The sequence below is a fragment of the Rhinolophus ferrumequinum genome, chromosome 16 (genome assembly GCF_004115265.2).
Source record: "Rhinolophus ferrumequinum isolate MPI-CBG mRhiFer1 chromosome 16, mRhiFer1_v1.p, whole genome shotgun sequence".
Classification (NCBI taxonomy): domain Eukaryota; kingdom Metazoa; phylum Chordata; class Mammalia; order Chiroptera; family Rhinolophidae; genus Rhinolophus; species Rhinolophus ferrumequinum.
The window spans coordinates 40,601,339-40,626,506 of record NC_046299.1 but is presented as its reverse complement, the minus strand read 5'-3'; the positions used below and the strand labels follow the sequence as shown (position 1 = coordinate 40,626,506).

At 38.8% G+C, this 25,168-nt stretch overlaps 1 protein-coding gene across 25 annotated transcripts in view; it reads left to right on the top strand.

Annotated features, from left to right (window-relative positions):
* ANK3 (ankyrin 3) overlaps positions 1–25,168 on the top strand; it is a 473,720-nt gene that overhangs the window by 360,927 nt on the left and 87,625 nt on the right. For 14 of the 25 annotated variants that reach the window (XM_033130276.1, XM_033130259.1, XM_033130256.1 and 11 more), the window contains 4 exons: positions 483–555; positions 728–790; positions 13,180–13,233; positions 20,223–20,346. In XM_033130276.1, coding sequence (XP_032986167.1) covers positions 483–555; positions 728–790; positions 13,180–13,233; positions 20,223–20,346 — 314 coding nt within the window. Of the gene's footprint in view, positions 1–482; positions 556–727; positions 791–13,179; positions 13,234–18,239; positions 18,931–20,222; positions 20,347–21,975; positions 21,988–25,168 lie in introns of those variants that run through there. The other 11 variants (XM_033130270.1, XM_033130269.1, XM_033130267.1 and 8 more) reach the window with 5 other exon arrangements.

Genomic DNA, 25,168 nt, shown 5'->3' with positions numbered 1-25,168 from the left:
TTGATTTATTCTGGGAATGAAAATGTACACACAGGCGGGGACGACAAAATAAGTGGCTGCCTTGACAAGCAGTAAAGACATATTTCTTGCCATTCATTTGGTGTCTCTTTAGCCAAGAAATTGAATAAACCAGGGTGGCATGTTCATCAGGCCATGAAAGAGTATAACAACAGTCTAGGAGATGCGACATCTCTCTTCTCCTTTTCTTTGAAAAGCATTATGAGGGACTTGCATCTTTTCAGTTGGTGTGCTTGGCCACTGAAAGTCCTTCCCTTTGTATTTGTTCTCGGCCGTGTATATGGTGAGGACCTTCCTGCTACTAATGGACAATTTCGACGTCAAGTTAGATGTGGGGGCTTGAAAATGTGCAACACATAAGTAAACTAATGATATACCACGTAATTTAGGAAGGAACAGTCTCAAGGAAACCCACAGTTTCCTTGCACTAATGTTAACTGCTTTTTTTTTTTTTTGGTTACTAGACTGTCACAGAGAAGCACAAAATGAATGTTCCAGAAACGATGAATGAAGTTCTTGATATGTCTGATGATGAAGGTATGAAAACCTCCTTTGTTTATAATAATTAAGAGTGACTATGTATTTCCTGAAGACAGTTCATTGCAAAATGTTTTTAGAAACATTGTGTTTTTGTAGTGTCAAGAATATGCATGTAGTATCAAGAGTATGCATTTTTCCCACACTTACATTCTTCACTTAAATCATGCAGTTCGTAAAGCCAACGCCCCTGAAATGCTTAGTGATGGCGAATATATCTCAGATGTTGAAGAAGGTATTTGCACATTTTTATTGTAATGAAACTTAACCTACCATCGTTAGCTTCCATTTCTTACCTTTGAAATGTAACACTTCCTTGAGTTACTAACTTTTCATTTTATCTTTAGATTATTAATTTGTGTCATTTAAACAACACATATTTGGTGTTACTTATTGTCTTCTTTTCGTCTTTTTAAATCACTTCTACTTGAACGCATTTTTCCAGTTTCAAAATACAAGTGTCACTAATTATCCAGATTACTTTCCTTCTACTTGTTTCTATTAAGCAGGAAATTGATGTTTTTTATTGTTTACATCTGGAAATCTGGAAAGGGAAAACTAATTAATACTTATAACTAAAATATTGTTTTAAATAAGTAAGAGAAATTATCCTTACAGGTAAAGGATGAGTTGCCCATTCTACGATTTACTCTAAGTTTTGTAGTAAAATGCACCTTTTCATCTTGAACTAATAATGAAAACGCAAACTGAACAAAACTGCTTTTAAAATATAAAATTTCAATATTGATTTCCTGAAAGTAATCAAAATATAAATGATTGTAGCTATATTTCATGTGCTTAAAAGAAACTATTTGTTTTCTGCCTTCCTTAAAAATCAATACATTTGACTAGTTCATAATATATAGCTATGTTAGTGAATGACATCTCTAAACGGTTCATTGGAAAACTAGCATTTTTACAGTGGATAAATATTATAAAGACGGCAAATTGTGGAGTATTGCTGAAATAATGGAATGTTTACTTGCAGAATTTATACTGTATTTATGTTCCTTTCTTGCATCATTGCACTCTCCATAACTATATTCTATCTTATTGCTTCCTCCAGTTGCCATTTCTCATGTAGTAGTTTTCTCCTAGATCAGTCGTAGTGTTGCTAGTCTTTCTCTGCCTCTAGGTAATCTTTCCTATTTTAATTATTGGTTCCTTCTTTGATTTGCACAAATTTCACTGAAACCCAAATATGGGCAAACTGACCTGATGCAAAGTCACTTTGACTTTTTCGTGTCCAGTGACTACCTACTATAAGTACGAGGCTGGGGACTGCCTACCCAGAGGAGCTGATGCCCAGGTGGTCATTAGAGACCTGGGAGGACCTATCGCATTGTTTGTAAATGTTTTGATCAGTGTTAAAGGCTTTCATTCATTTTTCTTTCTTTCCCTCTAAAATATTAGCTATATGTTTACCTCTGTTCTGTCCCCAAACGGATAATATTTGTATCATCTTTAGGACTTTAATATGTCTTACTGTCATACTATATTTCAGTGCCATATTATGCCACATTTTCAGAGTAATTTCTGATATGTAGAAGATAAAAGGAAAATGGTGTTCTCACATAGATGTGTATGCACACATGCAACCCATGACATCAAAAGTGTTTTTTTAAATGAAATTATTATGAAATATAATATGACAACCACAGACCTAAAAATTTGCTTGTTTCTAACAAAATATCCCAGAATAGCTGCATTGATGAGAAGCCAAGTTTGAATGGACTACTCGTATATAATAGCCCTATGTATGGGGATACCTAACCAAATAATTTCAAAAAAGGAGAAAATTTGAATCTCTGAATTTCAAGAGAGTTGATCTAACTGTTTAACTAGAAATGATCGTCATTTCCTTTAGATTTATCTCAGCTTGGGAATTTGAAATTACTCAGCAAATTGTAGTTCTCATTTTATCCATCTTTAAAAACGTTGGCCCTTGTGTAATGGGTGTGCATGTGGGCTGCTAGAGTCAAATGGCTTTTGATTTCATAATGTTGTAGAATTTCACGTTGAAAGGGGTACCTTAAAAGTCCTTCAGTCTGCACAATAACAATCTAGTGCTGGAATAGCCTCTAAGGAACCCTCTGCTTAGGAGCTCCTTTTCCCCAATGCCTCAGATGATGGGAGTTGCCAAACTGCCTATTCCGTTGTGAACCACTCTGACTTTAAAAACTCTTCGTTTTATTGCATGTCTTGTAGCTTCTACTCATTGATTCAAGGCTCTGAAGTATTTGGCACTATTTAGAACAAAATCTGCCTCTTCTGTGTGACAATCCTTTCGATATTTAAAAACACTTTTCATATTTCTTCTGAGTCTTTTGTTCTCTAGACACATTATCGCCACTTCTTCTCCCTGTTCCCTCACCACCACACTCAGTCTCCTTTGTACATCTCAGCGTGCCTATGTCCACCTAAAGTTGAGATGGCCAGAACTGAACACCATATCCTAGGTGTAGTCTGATCAGAGCAGAATATAGTAGGGTTATCGCTTTGTCCATGGAAGGTATTTAAAATCTATTATTGAAGATTAAGATATTTTTGAGATTATAATATACTTTTAATTTGAGCCTGTCAGCTAATTTCCCTCAATTTTGCTTATATGAACTCTGGTAAACCACATTTGCCCTATCATGTATCTACATCGTTCTTTGCTGCGTAAACTAGCATTTCTGTATTACTGCAAATCCCAAAACAAATCATTTTGAGATTATAATTCTAAAAGGCCCCTCCAACTTTAATGATCGTTTTTACTTATGACTCATTTGCCTGATAGTTTTGCCAGAGTTTGGTCACTTTAGTTGGATTTGGGGCTGCCTATTTCACTAAGCCTTGTGGATTGTGGCAAATGTTTATTTCCATGAAACCACAGGCATGCTGTGAAAATCTCTCTCTACAAGAACTCGTACGACATCATTACACTGGTATTAAAGGGTGCTGAGGGTATCAGCAGCTTTTTAAAGCAAGTGAAAATAACAAGCAACATATGCTGTCAGTGTTTCTCAAGAAAGAAAATTATGAGTTTCTAATGTGGGAAAACATAATTTTAATTCTAGACAATAAAAAATGAGTTAATATTAAGAAACACGTGCCAATAGCAGCCTTTCTTTTCCTTTTTCTTTTTTGCTTTCTGCTTCTCTATCTCTTTCTTTGGTCCACTTTGAGAAATTAGTATAAGAGAAAGAATGTTTGGATTACTTTCTTTCTAAAAGGAAAAAAAAAAGGAAAACAAGTCTAGACAATGTTATCAATCAATGACCAAGGGGCACAATGGAGCCAAGTTATAGAGTAGAACAAAGGATGATGTCTCAGCAAAACAGAGCCATAGAAGGAAAGAAACTTATCTAAGGTGGGTTTTTAAGCCCACACGTTACACACGTAAGGGATAAGCAGAGCTCCTCAGAGGGCTAGACTGATTCACAAATATCTTAATGCCCTCTGTCTTCTTTCCCAGAAAATATGTTACATATATTAAAATTAGTGCAAATACGTTAATATCTTGATTCTAGTGCCAGCCAGATTCTTACGATTTACAATTCAGTTTGTAATTTAAATCAAAGAGGGAGAAGGGGAGATTCGAGAGGGTGGGAGGAAGGAAGGAAAAAGAAAGAAAGAAAAAAAGAGAAGGAAAAAGAAAGCGAGAGAGAGAGAGAGAGAGAGAGAGAGAGAGAGAGAGAGAGAGAGAGAGAGAGCGCGCAGAGAGAGAGAGAGAGAGAGAGAGAGAGAGAGAGAGAGAGAGAGAGAGAGAGAGAGAGAGAGAGAGAGAGAGAGAGAAGGAGGAAGGAAGAAAATTGAGATTAAGGTTCAAATTGTCTTCTACTTTAGGTTCTCCTCCCAAGCGATCTCACAGTTAGCTTTAGTTCAACAGTGATTTTAAATTATAAATTCCTATAAAATGTATTTTGTGGGTTGTAAAAAAAAAAATACCTAAAATGTTATTTTAGCTTGCAGAATTCTGGTGGGTTAGGATGTCCTAGAGGGTTTAAAGAACTATAGATGGGACATAATGAGAACTGAGGGAAGCCATGGAAAGCAAAAACCAAAAAAGTGTCTCTGTGAAATACGACGACTGAACAGGTTTATGGGACAACTGCGCGAGCAAACCGTTCCTGGGAACAATTATTTATAATCTCAGCTACTTACAAATACGATAGGGCTCCAAAATCTCTTCTCTTCGGGATCAAATACAGATACTAAATACTAAAAGAAAAATCAGCTATGTACACATGTAGTAGGAGTTATGATCAGGTAGGTATGGGTTTGAGATATGATAAAGCAGTATACATTGTATCAGATACTAGACTGAGCTGAAGGGTGAGGAGAGTCCTGCTCAGCTCAACTTTGGGCAAAATTCAGTGCCCAGTGGAAGCCACAATAAATCGAAATCCACAAATTTCAAACAACTGAGAGGAGTGGGTCAGTATTACGTAGCCCATGCTCTCTATTACACTGATGAGGAAGTAGAGCACAAGTAAATGCGGAATGGCTTGCCCAGCCAGCTTAGCCGCAGAGCTAGACAGATCTGAATGTCTGTGGTTTTAGATAATCTCTCATTGCTACTCTAACATGATCTGTTTTCTTATATACAAAACCCAAAAGCGTATTTTCTTAAGCCTCTAAAAAAAAAAAAATGTGTGTTTAGGAAAAGGAACAGATCATCCTCTTGGAAATTATCACAGGGTAATGAGAATTATTTTTTAAAGACCTGAGACTACAATAGAAATAGTATACCCTCCTCGGGCCATCTTGGCACAAGAAATATATAAACCAAGATGCAAGTTCAAGTAAAATAAATATATACATAATTTAGAATAGACTTTGAGAACTAAGTAACTTCAGTAAATATAGACAAGTATTCTCCGTTAGAATAAGTAGGATTTGCCTTGGCACAATCTGACACTCAAAGATGGATGAGAAATTATTTGGGGAAATGTAAAGCTGGGTATCAGGAAAGTTATCAGGAATGTATCCTTTAGAACCTCTACTCACCAAATGCCTAGGACTCTCCTACTTTCCTAATCTCCTTTTCATCCCAATAAATAAATCAGACTATTATGTTTTTAACTTAATTGTTCTGGAAAGAGGCGTTGGAGATTAGCTTGCCCTGAGGTGGTCCAAGGGAGAGGTGGTGGTTGTGCAGAAATTGCTTTTCACCTGAAATTTTGTCATTGTACAGATACCTCTTAAATCATCTAGACTTTTGCCTGATATTTCTCTGCTTACAACTGACCTTATTAAACAGATCTTACATAACTGTATGCTACTCTCAGCAATAAAGTCAAAATGAAATCCCAGAAGCAGAGACCAAGTCTTATTCTCTGTTGTATCCCCAGGACCCAGCACAGTGCCTGGCACACAGCAGATCCTCAGTGCATGTTTGGTTGGTTGCACTGAAGTGGAGGGGGAGACTCAAGGGATTTCTGAAAACAGGCAGGATGGAGAAAATCTGCCTGCCGTGCTCCTTTTTCCTTCCATTAAACACCTTTTCACTGAGTCAGTCCTAAGCTATGTATTGAATTGATGACCAGCTTTTCAATGACTCCCCCAAGGTGTATCTGCCCCTCAAAGAATAATGAATTGAAAGGAATTTTCAGCTAAAGAAAAAGATCTGTGGACTAGGATCTAGGCCTTTATTCTGAAACTGAGTCCATCTTATCTTTGGTAGCCTATCTTTGGAATTGGAGTTATTCAGTGATTTTCGTCCACACTGTCCACTTCCCCAGCTAGGTACTAGTCATTTCCATTGAGATTCTCACAGATGTCTTAACTCATCATGCCTTAAACATACCCTCCGAAACAACGTCTCTTTCCACCCTTCTCCATCGCAGTAAATGGGTCCATTACCCAAGCCAAAACCTGTGGCTATGTGTAATTTCTATTTTTGTACCCCTCATATCCAGTCCATAAGCATGTCGTATCAGTTCTACGTCTTGAAAACGTCTCAAGTCCCTCTTCTCTGCATCCCATGGCCACCACCCTGGTCCCACCCACTGGCTTTGCTCCCATGGAATACTGCAGGAGCCTTCTCTGCGGGGCTCCGCTTCTCCTCTCGCTCCATAGACTCAGCTTTCTGCGCCGCATCCTACAGCGGTCTTTTACAGCTATGCATCACATCGTGTTATCCGTCCCCCAACTTGAAACCCTCCACAGCTTATCGTAATGTTTTTCAGATTTATTCATGTTGTTGCATATAACTGTAGTACATTCATTTTTATTTCTATATAATATTCCATTGTAGGCCTGTACCATAAGTCAATGATCCATTCTACTGTTTATGGACATGAGGCTTGGGGCTGTTGCAAACACAGCTGCCACGAACCTTCTTGTATACTCGTATGTTTCTTGGTACACATATACGGGCATTTCCATAGGGTATAAACCTAGCAGTGTAGTTTCTGGGTTGTAGGTTATGCAAAGACAAAAATCCATCAAAGCTAGGTAACACTAAAGCTAGGATTATCAAATTAGATAGTGAAGTTATTTTAAAAAAAAACGCGAAAAGAATACTGTAAAGAAAGTGATTGATGGTCGAGGAGACTGATTGGAAGGGGGATGGGGGAGGCTTCCGAGTTGCTGATGTTCTGTTCCTTAACCTGGATGGAGTTTATTTTATAACAAGTTGTTATCATGTACATTTACATTTTATATTGTCCTCTGCATGGTCTCTGTATTTTGTAATAAAAGGAGCCATACCCCACCCCAACAAATAATACAAATACTCCCCCCAAAATAGCAAAAACATACAGCTAAAATAAAAACCTCCCACAGCTTCACACTGCCCTTAGAATAAACCTCAGGCCCTTTCCATGGTCGGTAAGTCCTATGTGACGTTCCCCTTCACCCCCCACGTCTTTTCCTTTGTCTCTCAGTCACACTTTTTTATTTCTTTCTAATGCTCATCTCTGTTTGTTAGGCATAAATTTCAGGGGGCAGCAAATCTCTTTCTGCAAAGGGTCGATGGCAAGTATTTTAGGAGGTTAAGGCCATAGGGTCTCTTTCCCAAGGACTCAACCTTCCCTTTGTAGCACAAAAGTGCACAAGACAATACCTGTACAAATGGGCATGATTGTATAACAATAAAACTTGATTTACAAAACTAGGAGGACAGTCTGGATTTGAACCACACACTGTAGTCTGATGAACTTTGTTTACTTTCTTTCAAATTAGACTCTTAGCTCCTTGGGGGCAGAGCTGTCTTTGGCACTATCAGAGCACTTAGGACAGATGCACAAAGCCCCCCATTCATGGATGAGTGTATCCACTGGTTAAATTCCACACCTTTACGTGTGTCTCTGTCCCTTCACGGGATCCCATAGAAATGAACACTCTCGACATCATAAACAAGATGCTCACCCTTCCTTAAGCCCGTTCTATGGGCGAGGCTTTAAGCTGCCTACATTTTGTGCCTTAGGTCACTTATCACTCACAGTGGCTCTCAGAGTTCGAACTATTAGTAGTCCTGCTCTTAGATGTGGAAAATCAGTTCCAGCAAGTTTAAGAAACGTGGTCAAGATCATACAAATCCATGCAAGTATAGGGGCTTCTACTCAAATTCCTGTCCTTAACCTCTGCTCTAACATCGATGGAGCCTGGTAATTTAGACAAAAGTCAACAACAGTTGGATTGCTGTAAGTTTTAAATGAGATAATGTATCAAGGGTTTAGCCAAGAGATCTCAGTACATGTTAGTTGCAACGTACTTCCTCCTGCTGAATTTTCTCAAGGTATTTGAGAGTATTATCAGTACTGTTATGACTCCTATTTTATGCTCAGTCCTAATTGAAAGTCCTATTTTAAAATGCCATTAGAATTCTGAGGCTCAGAGAGTTAAGATATTTTGTCAGTTTCCCATGATCAAGGAAACTGGAATGTGAATTTGGTTTTTCTGCTTCGACAGTGAGATGCTGTGCAGATAAAGCAAAGAAATTCAAAAGAAGGGGAGACCCCTGAGGGTCTCAAAAAGGAAACATGTTAAGGCATAGAGAGAATTTGGACTAGCAGACGTTTGGGGGTGGAGAGGGAAGTCAAAGATTGGGGATTGGGAAGAAGTGTTCCAGATTTAGAAAACTTTTTAATCCAACTCTCAGAGCCGTGGAAGCGGAGAACCCAACGAAAGAGCCAGCACACACGGGGAGATGAAACCAGGCAGTGGCCAGGTGAGAACCTAGGGTAGGGCGTGGGGAGGAAAAAAAGCAGTTCTAGAAAGCCTTGGGCACACTGACATTTAAGAGGAAGAGGAATGCCAAAGGGGAAAGAGAAAACCAGAGCGTGGGTTCTAGTGGAAGCCCTGGGAGGAGAAAATTCCCTGGAAAGGCCTGATGACCTGAGCACACACACTGTGGGAATCCTTGGTGACCTCGGCAGCTGCCATGCCCATGACGTCATGAATGTAGACACAGGAGTAGTTCTGAGGTAGATGAGGTAAGTCAGACAGCGAGTGTATTTTCTTTTTCCAAGAAGCTGTGACAGAATTGAGTAGCTGGAGTGAGTAGCTTGGAATGAGTGGGGAAAGGGCTTGTCTGTCTTAATGGCAGGGAATTAAGCAAGCTCATTGACTAAGGACAATAGTCCTGTTTTTTCATTTGCCCAAAACAAGGTGTAAGTTTGACTAGGCTTCTCTCGCCCACATCCTTGTGCCAAATTATTTTAGTCCCTGCCCATCTGCCTGGAATGTCTGACCTGCTTCCTGTGGAAGCGGGGCCTAAGCTGACCACCCCCTCCCACTAGGATGCTTACTACAGAGAGAATGAAGTAGAACTTCAGCATTGAGAATCAGTGCGCAGGGGGAAGGCAGGGTGGTGGGCAGAGAGCTGGGGGCAGGAGGGGTTGGAGAACCAGGGGAAGATGGTACAAATAAAAAGGGGTGGTCTGACCCCTGGACCAGAGCCGTGATGGGGATGAGAGCTGAGAACAGGCCCCAAGTGTCTTTACCTTGTATGTACATGTCTTTTAGGTAGAGGTCAGAAATATAAAATGAACCAATAAACGGGTATTGATTGCCCTGCACAGTGAAAGGCAGTTTGGGTAGAAGAGAAGGCGGAGGCCAAACCCTTGCCCACAAAGTTGTACCCGATTCTGGTACTCTTGTATACCTGGGGACGGTGAACACGTTCCTGTTTTGCACGTACGGTCCTTAGGCACCTAAGTAATGAGGCAATATTAATGACGTCTGCATTTGGAGTCAAAGCTAGACAAATAGCTAAGAAAGAAGGAACAGAAGAAAGAACCCAACTGGCAGGACACTGCCACCCTGAATTGAGCTACCTAATTTTTCTGCAAGTAAGAACCAACATTTTAGTGCATAATACTTTCCCAGGGCTGGTTTGTGGCTCGTAACTGAGTCATCATGTTGTCTTCTTTACAAGGGGCATAGATTTTAGATAATGAAAAGAGTGTACGCACCTCGTACCACTTCCTAGCTGCATCTGTCGTTATTCTTTCATATTCATTTGACCAAGCCAGTGGTGTGCTGTCTAATCTTACTTAGCTGACTGACGATGATTTCTGGATTAGGGTTAAGGAATATTGATAACAACATGGAAAAAACTACAGTGTCTGTCCCAACATTGTCTTTTTCTACCTCTTTACAGGAAAGACACTGAATTAGTTTGCCTTTTCTGGGATGGGTTTGTTTATTAACCCAACCAAGATCACAGGGGACGTTTTTCATTGCTACATCTGGAAAAGTTCCAACTCTGAGTCATGCACGCTTACTTTAGAAACTATGTCTAGCCTGGATTAAGGAGCAGTAAAGTGCTATACAGTTAAAAATAAAAAAATAAAAAGAAGCACAAAAAACAGAATAATGTTGAAGAGAGAGTAGAGAAGCAAATTGACTTACATGCTCTTTAAAAAAAAAAAATCAGCCTGAGCAAAAAAAGTCGTTTGTTCTGTGGGGTAACAGCAGTTTGTTCTTGTTATTGTTTAAGAGATGTGCAAACTTTGCCATTCAAGCCTGATTCCTTGTGGGCCACCTATGAAGCCATAATCTTCTGAGTGCTTAAACCTAGGGAAAGGAAACAAAGAACACAGTGGATGGCCCTCCCCTGAGTGATACGTGAACCCCTTAAAATGACATACACTTCATCAGCCTTTTTAAGACCACCTATCTCACTCATTGCTCATCGACACATTTTCTCAACACACCTTCATTCTTTTCACATGTCTGACAAGGGAAGCAAGAAAAGATTATATTCCAGCACTTCATGTATATTTTGAAAGAACAACCACTGTTGCCAGGAGATGCTGGAAAACAAATGGTTAAAGTGAAGGCCTCCAGCATCTGCTCATTCCTGACACAGTGGAGAGTGAAGGGAGCAGGAGGGAGAGCTCATTCCATTCTTTACCTTGGGCTTGAGGCCATCAGCCTCTCTCTGAGCCTCCAACCGTCTGAGAAGGTCCTAACACGAGTCACAAGCACCTTCGTGGGCCGAACCCAGGAGTGCCTGTGCAGCACACGTGACCCGCTTAAGTAGCTGGCACAGCTCAATCATCCACGCATCACCTCCTTCCTCGTATCCGCCTCTCAGGACATTCATAGTAAAAGCTCTTGAGCCCAACAGCAAAATGCAAGGTGAAATAAGTGTAGATGTGGAATCTAAGTAACTTTCCCATTAACTACTGTGTGACTCCAGGATACAATTAGACTCGTAGAACTAAAGTTTGATTGGATCAGGGTCCTACGACTGTCTTATTCCGCCTCTTCCTTTCTGCTGCTTCCTTGCTTTTCTGAATATGCCAATGTCAGGGGATTGAGGGAATGACATGTGAGCAAATACAGTCATTTGGATTCTCCATGCTGAAAATGTACTGTCTGAATATTACAGAAGATAAACATCTTTTTATTAAGGTTTTGAATTGGTGGAAAATATTTTCTCTTCAATCTTATTTGTATTTTTATGTCCCTTGTTTGAACCTTCAAAAACTCAAATATGCTGAGTCTTATTTTTCTCATCTCTGATGAGGTTAATAATACCACTTGGAGTTGCCGTGACCATATAAAGAAATAAAATATATGAAGCATTTAGAACAGTGACCGGCATATATTAGGTGCTCAGTAAATGGCAGTTTCCCTTTTTTTGTTAGATGGATGCAACTATTTATAGATCCTGCTTCCTGCTGTAGGATGGGAGCAGAACATGAGAGAAAGAGGGAGAGCTTTGAGAGTTTGGGTCTTCAATTAAAAAAATGTAGGTGAACAAAAGATTATGTTTTCACCCACTGCTGGGTATATGTTGCTTGTCACTTAGATGGCAATTGTTATTGTATCATTCAAATGCAAGGGTCATAAAAATATGGCCTATCCATCCCATTTCCTACAACTCAGATGCCTAGCACTCCAATAAATGTGTCTACTTGCCGTTTTAGGAACATTCTCATTCTTTCCCTCCCATGCTTCCTTCTCTGGCTGGGAATGGCCAACTGCCCATTTTTTTCTACTTTCTACCTATCTTTACTCACACACCCTCCATTCGACATCTACCAGATCTACTCAACCAAATGTGATGGCCTCTTCCTTTGAGCTCTTGTAATACTCTGTGATTTCTCTTGTACAACTTCTGTCATTGAGGTGTGGTGGTTAGGAGCCAGGGTTTTGCAACCTGACTGTGTGGGTTCTAATCTAGACTCTACCACTAATTAGACATGTTTTCTAAAATAACTTCACTGAATCTGTTTCTTCGTCTGTAAAAGGGAAATAATAGTACCTGCTTTAAAGGGTTGAGGATTAAATGAGACGTGCATATAAAGTGCTCGGTCAGCACAGTGTCTGGCACATACAAAGCACTAAAACCGTAGGCAGCAGGAGTAGTGGGACAGTGTTTGTATTATTTCTGCCCTGGTCTTCACTTCTTTACCAGGAATTAAATGCCTCAAAGGCAGTAGTTGGCTTTACTCATAAGTAGGTCCTATCCCATTGCTCTACTATTTCACTACTCAGAGTGTATGTGCAGTCACCTGGGAGCTTGTTATACATGCAGGATCTCAGGATCTGCCCTAGATCTGTGGAATCCGCATCTGCAGTTTGGCAAGATCTCCAGGTCATACAAATACATGCATTGAAATTTGAGAAACCCTGTACTTGATTCATTGAATTCAGTTGCTGAAGTTGATGTTTTAATTATTCTAGTAATTCCCACAAGGAAAATAGTTCCATAATTCTGTAGAAACAATACTGGCGTTAGATAACTGTCATTAATTTGGACGTATCCTTTAGATCAGTGATTATCAAAGTGTGGTCCCACGACCAACAGCATCAGATTTACTTGGGAACTCATTAGAAATGCAAATGTTCAGGTGATTCTAATGCATCCTACAGGTTAAGAACCTGTAGGGAGCTACCAGAAGTAACACATTAATAATGTGCGTCTCTTTCTCCCTGCCTTCTTAGTTCATTTCTTCTATTCCATCTCTTAAAGAGGGAAGTAAGGTCAAATATTATAAAATATTGAGTTTCCATGTTTGATGGATATTTGCTGGTACACATAAATATCTTAATGTCTACCTGGCCGACCTGTATATATCAAAATACCTTTTCAGGTGCATGGAACACACAGCCTAAATGACTCATCTGCAGTCCCTGTATTTTGTTTTGTTTTAATTTTATTCATTTTTTGAATAGGTGATAGATGCACATGGTATAAAATGCCCAAGGTACAAGAGTTTACGGTGGAAAGTAAGTCTCCCTCTTCCCCCTCGCTCCAGTTGCCATCTCCAAAAGCAATCACTGAATTTTCATTGCACACATTTATTGAGCAACTACTATGTGCCAGGCACTGTTCTGGATACCGGATATGGAACAAAACAGGCAAAAGTTCATGCCCTCATGGGGCTTACATTTTGGTTACCAAATTCTTATAGTATTTATTCAATAGCATAGCATATTGCAGTAGTTAAAAGTGGAGCCCTGTAGTCAAACCAACTGATTTTTAATTTGATTTTCCCTATATTCTAAGTGATGTTACTCTACCAGTGTGAACTGGGTTTTCTTTATCTTGAAATGGAGATAACAATTCTATTTTATAATGTTATTATGAGAATTATGTGAGATAATACTTATAATGCTCCAAACTGTGCCTAGAACAGAGTAAATGCTCAATAAATATTACTGTTGATTTTAATGATGGGATCTCATTCTACTGTTCTATAAATGTAGATGAGAAATTGAAGGATTTCTTTTCCCAATAGTTTCCATTTCCTCTCTTTGCTATGTGATGATCAAAAAAATCACTTTTTTTCAGAACAAGCACAGTAAATTTAAATCTTCTAAGTTCTAATCATGAACTGTTTATCTGTAAGACTATCTGCTGAGTTCTATTAAGAAACCAACTCCTAATAAATCACTAACGTATACAGACTATGTTCCGCTTTATTCCTTCTAATCTAGCTTTTCAAAAAACCCGTGTAATTTGGAGGTTTTCTACTATTAAATCATTGAAAGTATTTTATACTATTAACATCAACTTTATAATGTTATAAAATACGTTGGGAAGATTCTGCATTTCACAGCAGAGGAATTAAGCAGTGTTTCTGACAATATAATTTGGAACAGTTACCTGAAGAAACTTTATGAATCTAGTCTCCATTCAGATGGGAAAACAATTTTCCACCCCTGGAAAAGCAACAAACGTATTCCTTGGTGATGGTCTTAAGAGTAGAAGAAAATTGCATGCATAAAATATGAATGAAAAAAAAATAGAACCACTTTCCACAAAAACACTTTTAAATATTAGAGCCAGAACTGTTTCCTTTATTTAGCATAACAGGGATCATTAGTGGACATAATGAAAGACTGCCAGGAAGTTGGGTGGGGTATATCCCACCAGATACTGACACTGGACCATCAATTTGCAATCTAAAAGAAATGAGGGCACACCTATTTGACTGACCATAGTCCTGATAATCATTGAATATACTTATTATCTTTCTTTCTCTCTTTTGTCCCTGATTCTATTTTGTATTATTTCCTGGTAGACAAAGTGTTTGTATCTTTGAAAGGTTGATTGTGGTATAGGAAACCTCGTCTCTTAACCTAGTCATGTTAGGAGGACTAGGAAGAGGAGATAACTGAGACACTAAAGTGAAATGCCTCTGAATAGCTTTTGTTACTTGGTTCATGGTGGGATCAAGGTAGATTTGGGGTGTTTTATGGTCTTCTTTAAACACTTTCCAGCCTCTGGTATTTTATTATCAGAAATGGATTAACAATAAGAACACCAGTGCTCCAAATTTTGAAAGGTATAAAATCAACACTAAATAGATGAGCCTCCTCTAGTGGCATTTACTAGTGTACTTTTCCTAGACTTTGTCTACACTAATCATATAATGCATTTTGGAGCTAACTCTAATTTATTAGGGATGCACTAGGCAACCAGTGTGTAACCTCTTTGCTTATCTCTGGACCTTCTCATTTCTCATTCTGCGGTGTTTCTGCTAATTATTACAATGTAACAACCCGTCTCTCAACTTGTTGGTTTAATTTATTATCGCCCATGGTTGTGTTAGTTAAATGGGCTCAGCTGGATTCTAGAGATCTTTCATAAGATTACAGTCAGATGGCAGGTAAGGCCGGCGTTACATGGCAGGATGTTCAATATGGTGTCTTCATTCAAAGGTCTGTCACCTCAGCTAGGATGACTGAAACAGCTGAGGGTTGACTGGACATCTGTCTGCCTATGCCATCTCTTTGGCTACCTTGAGCTTCTTTACAAGCATGATGGTCTCAAGGTAATTAAATGTCTTACATTGTGATTGGCTTCCTCCGAACAAGAGACTTAGGCAGGAACTGCAAGATTTATTTTAACTCAGACTCAAAAGTTATGCAAAATGACTTCTTCTGCATTTTATTGCTCAAAAATCAAGCTACTATGGCAATCACTTCTAGAAAACATAAACCTACATAAATACTTTTTAGTATGTGGAAAATTGTGGTTCTTGATTATATATATATTAACCAAATATATCTGACACTGTGTGAGTGCTGTCCATTAATACAGAGGGTGCCAAAAAAATTACGCATATTTTAAGGAAAGAAAAAACTAAAAAAATTGTAATACTCAATATATACCGATAACAAAAAATGACTACAAGTCACATTTGACTTTGGCAATTACAAGAGGTGCTCAAAGTGGTTACTTACCATCAGTGTAATTTTAATAGATTTTTCCTTTCTTAAAATGTGTATTATATTTTTTTGGCACCCTCTGTAGAATTACCTTTCTTGGCTTATACACTCTTGTATAAGAATTGTTGGTCAGAGGCTGCCACTAATCAAAATATATTTGGATTATAGAATGTATTAGAGGCAATTAATAAGTCACTCAATACAGTTTACCTCATTCCTTTCTAACCTTTGGTCCAGTAGTGTGTTTTACTATACCATAATTACAGAATATCTTATTTATTGAAAGGAGAATGAGTTAGTTTTGTTATTGTTGTTCATTTATTCATTCATTTATTCAAGAAATATTTATTGAGTGCCTATGATGAGCCAGGCCCTGTGTTAAGTAATAGAGAGCAGGGAAAATTTGATGCACTTGTTGGATTTTTGCCCTTACCAGTACAAAGAGCAGTAATTTAAACACTGATTATATGAGTTCATGCATTCAGATGCTTGGGCACTAGAGAAAGCTGTGCTACAGAACAATAGTATCAATTAGTGCTGATTAAACCCTTACTTTGTGCATTATTTCATTTAATCCCCCCAAGAGATTTTAGGATAGAGGCAGACTTCCTATCCCAGTTTTGTAGAGGTTGAAACTAGGACTCAGAGTAAAGAGTGGCCCAAAGGTTACCTGATTAGTAAATGGTGGAACTTGGGTTTGAATCCACAGCACCTACTATGCAAAAATGCATTAAAATAATACCATTGCCTGTTTTTCTAAATTCGTGCCTTTTAAGAAATGTTTTCACCCTTCTAAAATGGTAAATGCTTAATTACTTAATGTCAGAAGTCTATTTTCATTAATCGTTGACCAAATATATTGACAACTCCCACTCCCACCCTTGCCCCAGGTGTCTTTTGGTTTCACAGTGACCATTTCCAAAGTCTATGAAGGAGGGGTAAAAAAAGAATGGAAACTTAATTTAATTGACATTTGACAGTATAGCAGTCATCAAGCTTGACATGCCAAAAGAGTGCTAAGCTGCTGTGGCATGTAGATGGGGGGAAAAAAAAGGCGAAACCGCCAACCTCTTTAATAAAAGCAATCATAAATTCAAAAAGATGTTTCTAGGCCCTGGCGTACAATATGCCAGGCCCATGAAAAATTTGGTTCCTAATCTAGGGGATCTCACCATCCAGTGGTAATGACTAAAAAGATGTTTCTACTGGCAGTACAGGTGAGGGACACCTCACTTAAGATGGTGCATGAGGGTGGAAGGAATTCTACAAAGAGTCAGAGATGGGAGAAATTACTCGGGTGAAAAAGAGCAAAGATTCCATCAACAGAGTGTACCCTACGTAATGGTTCAAAGTTTAAAGATGTTCAGGAATTCTAGGGACTGAAATAATTCTGTACAACAGAGAGCAGGGTGGGTGTGGAGAAGTGGCTAGAGAAAGGCTGGCCAAGAAGTCAAGAAGAAGGACCCTTTTCATTGCAGTCCTTCTAAGGAAGTTTGAGCAAGTCATTGAATAAGACTGCTAAGTAGTTTGGATTGTGAGTGCAGTCGTGTAGTACAGATTCATGTTTAGACATTTTCTCCATTTTAACCATGACTTTCCATTATTTACAGGATTGGAAATTATTATTTTCCTTGGGAATATTTTTCAGTAGTATGTACCAAGCATTAAAAATGGCTTCCCTTCTATTTCTGCATATTTATAATGTTGATTACAGCCATGCTGGTTAAATGAAAACACCAGGTATCATATTGTCTGAATATTAGATGAACCATTTATTTATTTATGTATGCATTTATGCATTTATACATTTATCCAGTAAAAGCAACTCTGTTTCCCACTTCATCAGTTCTACAGAGTCACATTTCTGTATATTTAGGTAACAATCCTAGAGATAGATGCACTATCCTGAAAAAGTGCTGCAAACCACTTACTTGGGCAAGATAGTTTCAAACCCTTTACTTGTTTTCTAGCTTAAGTCTCCAGTTATTACCAGGAAAAGTGAGTGGAATTGCCTCTCCAGCATACCCAGATGAAGGATGCAGAAGTCCTGCTTAGTTTTTTCCCTCTGGGGCCAACATAAACTGGGCGGAGCAGCTGAGAAGGGAGGCCAGGAGTCCCAGAATGAGGAAAACAATGTAACACCAAAGTGACAGAAGCACCTCCTCGGTGCTGCCCTCTACCCATTGCAGCAAAGACCCCTCCAGCCCACCCCAGCTACCCCTCTGCTTCTCTCCGGGGACCTCTCCAGGAGCGAGAACCTGTCTGTTCCTTTGAATGTATTAAAGAGTTGAAAGAACGTCTACCAAAAATAAAGCAGAATATCCACTTGCTTTTTCTAGCTTGTCTTGCTTCTGCTCCTTTCCTCAAAACTCTTGATAAAAAGCAGTAGCGGTGATGAGTACGTTCTCAAGAGCTTCTTGGAGAGTTTTGGAAATCACTGCTGCTTCCCTCTGCCCCATAGTTTCACAATCTCAATTCAAGGACAGGCCCTCCCTCTCTCTTTTTTCCCTCCTTCCACCTGACAGGGACCATAAATAACCGAGGCTCCTGGTGTTCCCAGCGGAGAACAAAGTTGAAAGTTTGCCTGGAGCTCCCTGCCACTCCCCGCCTGGGTCACTTCTTTGTTTTCTTCTCAAGTTTTTCCTCTACCTGGATTGGCCGGCTTTTCTTGCGTGTGGGAGAAGAGTCACCTCCTAATTAAATGCAGCACCTCGCTAGCTCGCTGGCTCTCCCAGGATTTAAGGCTGTCTCAGTTACCCGGGTAGGCACAGAGCACTGGTATCAAATTACCGAAAGTCTACACTCGAGCAGCCCTCATATTTACATACAAATAACTCCAGGGCTCGCATTTATGTCACCATTCGGTCCTGCTAGAGGCTTGCCAGAGGAGTTTCTAGTCCAATCAGAAGGAGCTTTAAAAGGATGTCTGCGGAGTGATCAAAAGGATCTTCATCTCAATTAAGAGTAGCCAGGTTTTGTTCCTTTTTTTTTTTTTTTTTGTCTCTGCAATATTGGAAATCTTTGAACTCTGATGAGTAGGAAAAGATGTGTGATTCCTCAGTTGCCTACGAGGAGTGGAAGATGCTGAGAGGAACTCGACGGTGGTGGTGAACACGGTGGATACAACCCAGGGATTGGTTTGTTTGGGCTGATTTGGAGGTAGATTCTAAATCACTGCTTAAGGAATTCCTGGAAACATCAGGAAAACATCTGATCAGCCTGGCCTGGTGGAAATGGCTTTCCCACAGAGTAAGATCTTTCTTTAAGTTGTATTGGGTGTGCACTGTTTTTGTCTCGTATGTGGTGAATGTGCAAGTAGCCTAGCTGTAAATAGTTACTTAAAATAATCTCTTGGTATACTGGGTCAGTACTCAGTTGCAGTAGAAAGTTGATCTGTTTAGTTTTTTCATTTGCAAAAACAGTAGTTGACAGTGTATTTTTAGACTTGATTGCTGGTTTAAAAGCTGAGCTCTTGTGGTTTCCTGCGTTTAAATGAATGGAAATGATAAACAGTACTGAGAAAGGAATCGGAAAATATAGCTGGAGCGGATGAATCACTTACCTTTGAGAAAACATAGTACGCTTTTGAAATCTCTCTCGCCCAGCCAAGCTTGTGTCCGGAAAGAGAATGAGAGTCATAAAAAGGGGATAGAGTGTGCCTGTTTGTGGAAGGAACTTTTCCACAGCCTGTGCTACACTTTGCAAAGGATGGGAACCAGGAACAGTCCCAGAGGGCGAAAGGCATCTGGAAAACCTGCCCTGTCACTCTTGGAATGTGGTTTTTCCGTGTGAGGTCATGTTATGCATATGTAGCTAGTAAAAGTATTTTACATGATTAACTCTTTGTATGGATGGTTAAAGAGCAATTCATGTAGTCCTTTCTTCAAACTGCTGAAAGCCCCATTTGATCTCTATAGAAGGTAGAGCTGCTTTCCAAGTAGGGTTCAAGCTCTGGGGCAGCTAGACTGAGTTGTTAGTTTGATAGGTTTCGAAACCGTTGAAAATTGATGTGTTCCAAGGTTCCCCAATTGCACAGTTACAGTTCAGATTAACGAACTTGCTCGTTTCTTACATAAGGCCCGAACTGGAATCCTGTGTGTGAGAAAACTATTTAAATAAGAGTCTGTTCCCTTCCCACATGTAATTTCCAGAATGGTGAAGAAGAGGTAGTTTTTATTTTGCAATCAACGTCCATTCAAACAAGCTGCCCTCATCATGGTGAAGAAACTGACATAAAAGACCCTCCTTTCTGGTCAGCCAGGGCTTGAGAAGGGAGGAAGAAGATGGGGGAAATGTTTTAAACTTGCTATTTAACACCAGGAACTCTTTCTGCCTTTGAAATTCACTCTCAAAATTACGAATTAACCTCTGCCTATACTTTTCCTGCTACACAGCAGTTACAAATATTATCCAGGGGAATAGGAGAACTTGAATATGAGAAAAGGGGTGATTTGCTGATGACCAAAGGAGCGGGTTTCTCCACAACAGACACATTTTCCAAAGGGAAGCTTCTGATTTGGGCTTGCTTTGTACATCCGCAGGTGAAGATGCCATGACAGGGGACACTGACAAGTATCTTGGGCCACAGGACCTTAAGGAACTGGGCGATGATTCTCTGCCCGCCGAGGGCTACATGGGCTTTAGTCTTGGGGCCCGTTCTGCCAGGTATTTCACTGTTGCTGTTTTTTTCATAGTTAATTTAAGACAACCATGATTTGTCATAAACCAAAGTCATTTTCATTTTTCGCCGTATCCCCTCAATGTGTTCTTTGGATGAGGATGTGAATTTGGTGAAATGTGCTCAATTCCAGTATACATGCTCCGCTGTTTTTCTTTCATGGTTTTCAGTCCTTAATTTTGTGTGATGGAACATGTTGATTATTTGTTCTTTTTTTTCCCCCACCTGGCAATCATGCTTTGAGCTTAGAGGCAAAAGAGCTCACTGACAAAACTGGGAGAACCAATTTGGGATCCACATTTCAAAATTAAATTTTGTTCTGTATTGAAAGAAAAATAATACTTTCCAATAAGGAAGAAATATTTGTGTTGATTGTTCACTATTTTCTCTTCATTACTGAAAGAATAATTCATGATTGAGACTTAAAAGGTAATTTTGGTTAAAAGAATTACATGTTTATTAGAATTGTCTATCAACGATTTGAGTATCTCTCCTAAAACTCTGCCATTGTTTTGTTTACAAGGGACATGTTGGGAACGTAACACTGACTTACCAAGAGTCACAAACAGGAATGGTCGCAAATTTAGTCCTTAAAACTGAAGCATGAATCTTTTCTATTGGGAAAACCTTGACTGAAACGTATCTGACACTGGTTGAAAGAAACAGGACGTTGTCCAGAATTTGGGGATTTCTTTCCCTGGTTGGATTAACAGCTTGTTTGCTGACAGTCAGGTTATTTTAAAGCTAATAATTAAACCACCTAAGCCAGAGCCCTGGGGATATTTTCCTATAGTTCAAGTATCTGTTGTAAAAAGTTTCATTGTCTAATAGTAAATGGCACTTCCCACAAAGTAAACCTGGGAGTTTATTCTCAGTGTCCTTGATGTAGTCAGTTTAGATACTGAATTGATGTTTTTCTTCCAGTTAGTCTTTTTTCAGTAGAATTTGGAACCTCGTGTAATTTAGTAGAATCTTTTATTTATAAATATATTTATAAAAGGCCTTAAAATCTCATTGTAGCAGGTGTCATTGATAAGAAGGGGAAAATAACTTATTGAAACTATGTAATGTTTAGATAATCACAGATAGCAACAAGTTATAACTGAAAATATGCAGAATCGTAAAGATTCTCAAGGGAAAATTCTATTTAGAGATTTAATAGCTTTTGTAATCCAATAATTTATCCTCAGATAATATATAAAATGAATCAATCATTTGTATATAGAAAATTATAGCAGCTGACATCCAGTGAGAGATGAAACCAGAATATTGTCTCATAATTTTTTCCCAACACAGTTCTAAGGCTTTCACACTTCTGGTTTTGATTACACCATTATTATTATTTGTTGCTGCTCTATGTAATTCATTTTTTTTTACATTAGCAACTCATGTTATGCTCAGAGGCAAATATAAAAATAAAATCTATAAAGCCAATATATTTTTAAGATATTGTTAGAGTATTGCCAAGTATGATATTCTGAGTGTAACATTTAAAGAGGATTACATTAAATGTGTAATTCATTCAACCATAACATTATTTTTCTTTTTTTCCCTGTCTGGTTTTTTTTTTTTTTTGCTTTCTACTTCTGTTTTTTCCTAAAAATACTTTAAAATAGTCCCAAGATCAGGTAAGAAAATACAGCACTTTTACAGTGTTCTCTGCCCTTCCCTGACTCATTTCTCATTTTTATTTTCGTCAGCATTGTGATATGATGTGCTGTGATGGGCTGCAATGTGCTTTTTTTTTTCCTGCTCAGCTTTAGAAAATCAGTTTTGTAATTCAGAGAAAATTAGCTAGTAACTAAATGTATGATAAGAAATGTTACTTATGCAAAATTGAATACTTAAGGAATTTCTTTCCCTTAACAAAGTTTGCATAGTGCATGAAGGAACTGGAGAAATTTCACTGGACTTAAAAGAAAAATTCTTGAAGGGCTGTTTGTTTGCTGTTCTATTTGAGTCGTGCTAGGTACATTAGTATAATTTTAGAATTTTGAGGCATGTGGTTTTCTAACACTTCCTGTATTTAACACTTAGGGTATACTGATGGCTACAAATAATATAATTGACCTTAGTTAAAAACAATTTAATGCTTTCCAGATCCCCATGCAAATAATGTCTAATTTTAGTAGCTGAAATTACTTCGATGTATTAAGGATTCAGAGTGAAGCTTGATGGATTTAATTGGCTCCATCTGTCTAATGTAAGTTGGTCTGGAACAGTCAGGAGTAAGAACTTTAGACATATAAAATGAAGACATTTTTAGGCCTTTTCATTGATTACTCCCAATTCTGGGCTCTGTTCTGTAGTTGGCACTCATACATAAGTTGAAAGAAAGAGAGGATGTGTAAAAAATATCAACAAAGTTTAGATAGACATTTAAAAACTGAAATTACAATGAATATGTAATTAATTTTTAAAACTTTTAAGTATTTGTCTACATATACAACAAAAGTATTCTCATGTACTACCCGTATTAATATACACTATAGGATCCATAACTTAAATAAAGGACTGTCTGATACAGAATGGAACGTCCCAGTGCCTCTCAAGTCATGTCACTGGGCAAAACAGAACCTTGCTCTGAGTACTCACAAGTTGCACTGTCTAATCGTGTAGCCCCTAGTGACAGCTATTTAGATTAAAACAAGTTAAAATTAAATGAGGTTAAAAATTCAGTTCTTCAGTCACCAGCCACATGTCTGGTGCTCAGTAGCCACATGTGGCCAGTGGACAGTGCAGATTTAGAAGATTTAGAGCACGCCCATCAACGTGAAAAATTCTGTTGGACAGTGTTGAGTTAGAGAATAGGAAGAGAATTCCTGCTTTGAGAAAGCTTATATTGTATCTGAGAGAAGGTAAAGGGGCCGGAAACAGGAATAACAGAAAGAAATGTTTGCAACTGAAATAGGAGAGGGAGAAAAGGGAAGGGTTATGTATGGGTCATAAGACTGGCACAGAAGGCCTGACTGTGCAAGCAGCCAGTCATGTGACTTACTAGGTAAACTCTATGCAGGGCTAATGCTTGCTTTTTTTTTTTTTTCCTTCTGTATCCAGTTTCTAATATTGTGACTAACTCCTATTAGTCACTTAGCAATTATTTGCTGAATGCACTAAATACTGACTCTATAGAATGATTATTTTGGGGTCGGGGATTCCCCCTAGGATTCTGGTGAAAGCTAAGGCTCTAATCCCAGAAAAGTATACCCACCCATTTGTGTAGACACTTAGAATTGTGCCTGTAATTCAGGGGCCTCTATATATTGATATAAAAATACCCACTTGGGGGTAATTTTTAGTATATAGGATGTCCAGAGGGGAAAAGAAATCGTTCTGCAAAGCAAGGAATCCTTCCTTATGTACGTCTTCTTCGCTGTTTTCCCTGTCAAGCACACACGAGGCCAAGGCCAAAGTCTGACTGAGTCTCCTGGTAAGGATTCAAGCAGCCAAATTTAGATTCAGACAGGTTATTACTTACATAGGCAGTGGCAGATGCCAACTTCCCATGGTCCTTGTGCCCTGTACCAAAAAAGATGACACCAAAACAAAAGGGGCTGTATGTCTGCCATAGTAGCTGTGGGATGCCCCATTGCTAAGCAGCCAATGCTAGCCTGCAGCTAAGCGGTTTCATGTTCTGCAGCTCTATGCCAAGAAGGACAGGGCAGGAAGCCTCAGGAGGCAACGAAAAGCTGTCTCCTGACAGCCTACCATGACAGGTGAGATAGGGAAGCGAGTGGGAGGTGGCCTAAAGCAGCTCCTCACAAGCCTCCATCGTCTGTGTTCCGGAATGATCACAAGGTGTTCTGCCAAGGCTCAGATTAGCTGTAGTCCCCATCAGCCTGCATTTCCTATGTGATATGTGCAGGGTTAGCAGGGTCCCTTCCTCTATTGCTTTTTGTTTTAATTGAGATATAATTGACGAAGAACATATGAATTTCAGGTATATGACATAATGGTTTGAAATATGTATATGTTGTGAAATGGTCATCACAGTAAGTCTAGTTAATGTCCATCACTACACATAGTTACAGTTTTTGTGATGAACTTTTAAGATCTACTCTCTTAGCAACTTTCAAACACACAATGCAGTATTATTAACTGTAGTCACCATGCTGTACATTACATCCCCAAGGACTTATTTATTTTATAACTTTTATAACTGGAGTTTTGTACCTTTTGACCACCTCCACCCATTTCACTCCCCCACCACACACACACACACACACATATCCCTGTTGGTTTTTAGTTTAGAGGTTAATGTGATGAGTGCATTTCAGGACGTAAGGGGGCTTACATAGCCCCTGGGAAGTTCAAGGGTTATGTAAAAGGTTTGAGAGTGGCTGGAAAGGAGAAGCATAGTAGGAGAGAGGAAGAAAAGAATAGAGCAAGGAAGGACAAAATAACCACAAATGGAATGGCCAAAAAGACAGTGAAGAAGATCATGTAAGGTATATTCGTAACACTGCTTCCTTCTTGATGTTTTCCGTGAGTAGCAACTGTAAACTTCTCATAAGTTAAACCCATGTCTAGTTCCCAAAGATGTTTAAACAGAACCATTTATAGCAGACATAATTCTATTTAATAGTGCAAGCTAGATAGATATGGACCAGAAAGAGACCCTAACATACAAGATCTTACCATAGAAAAAAAATCTCAAATAATCAAATTGCCTAGAGTCACGTGGTTCTTCTCAATTGTCATGTTGGTTCTACTGTCACAGTGAAACATCCAAAGTTTTCATGCATTTCATCTTCAACACCGATTGGCCTAATTTTAAACAAAATCTGATCATGAGATTGTCTAGAGCTG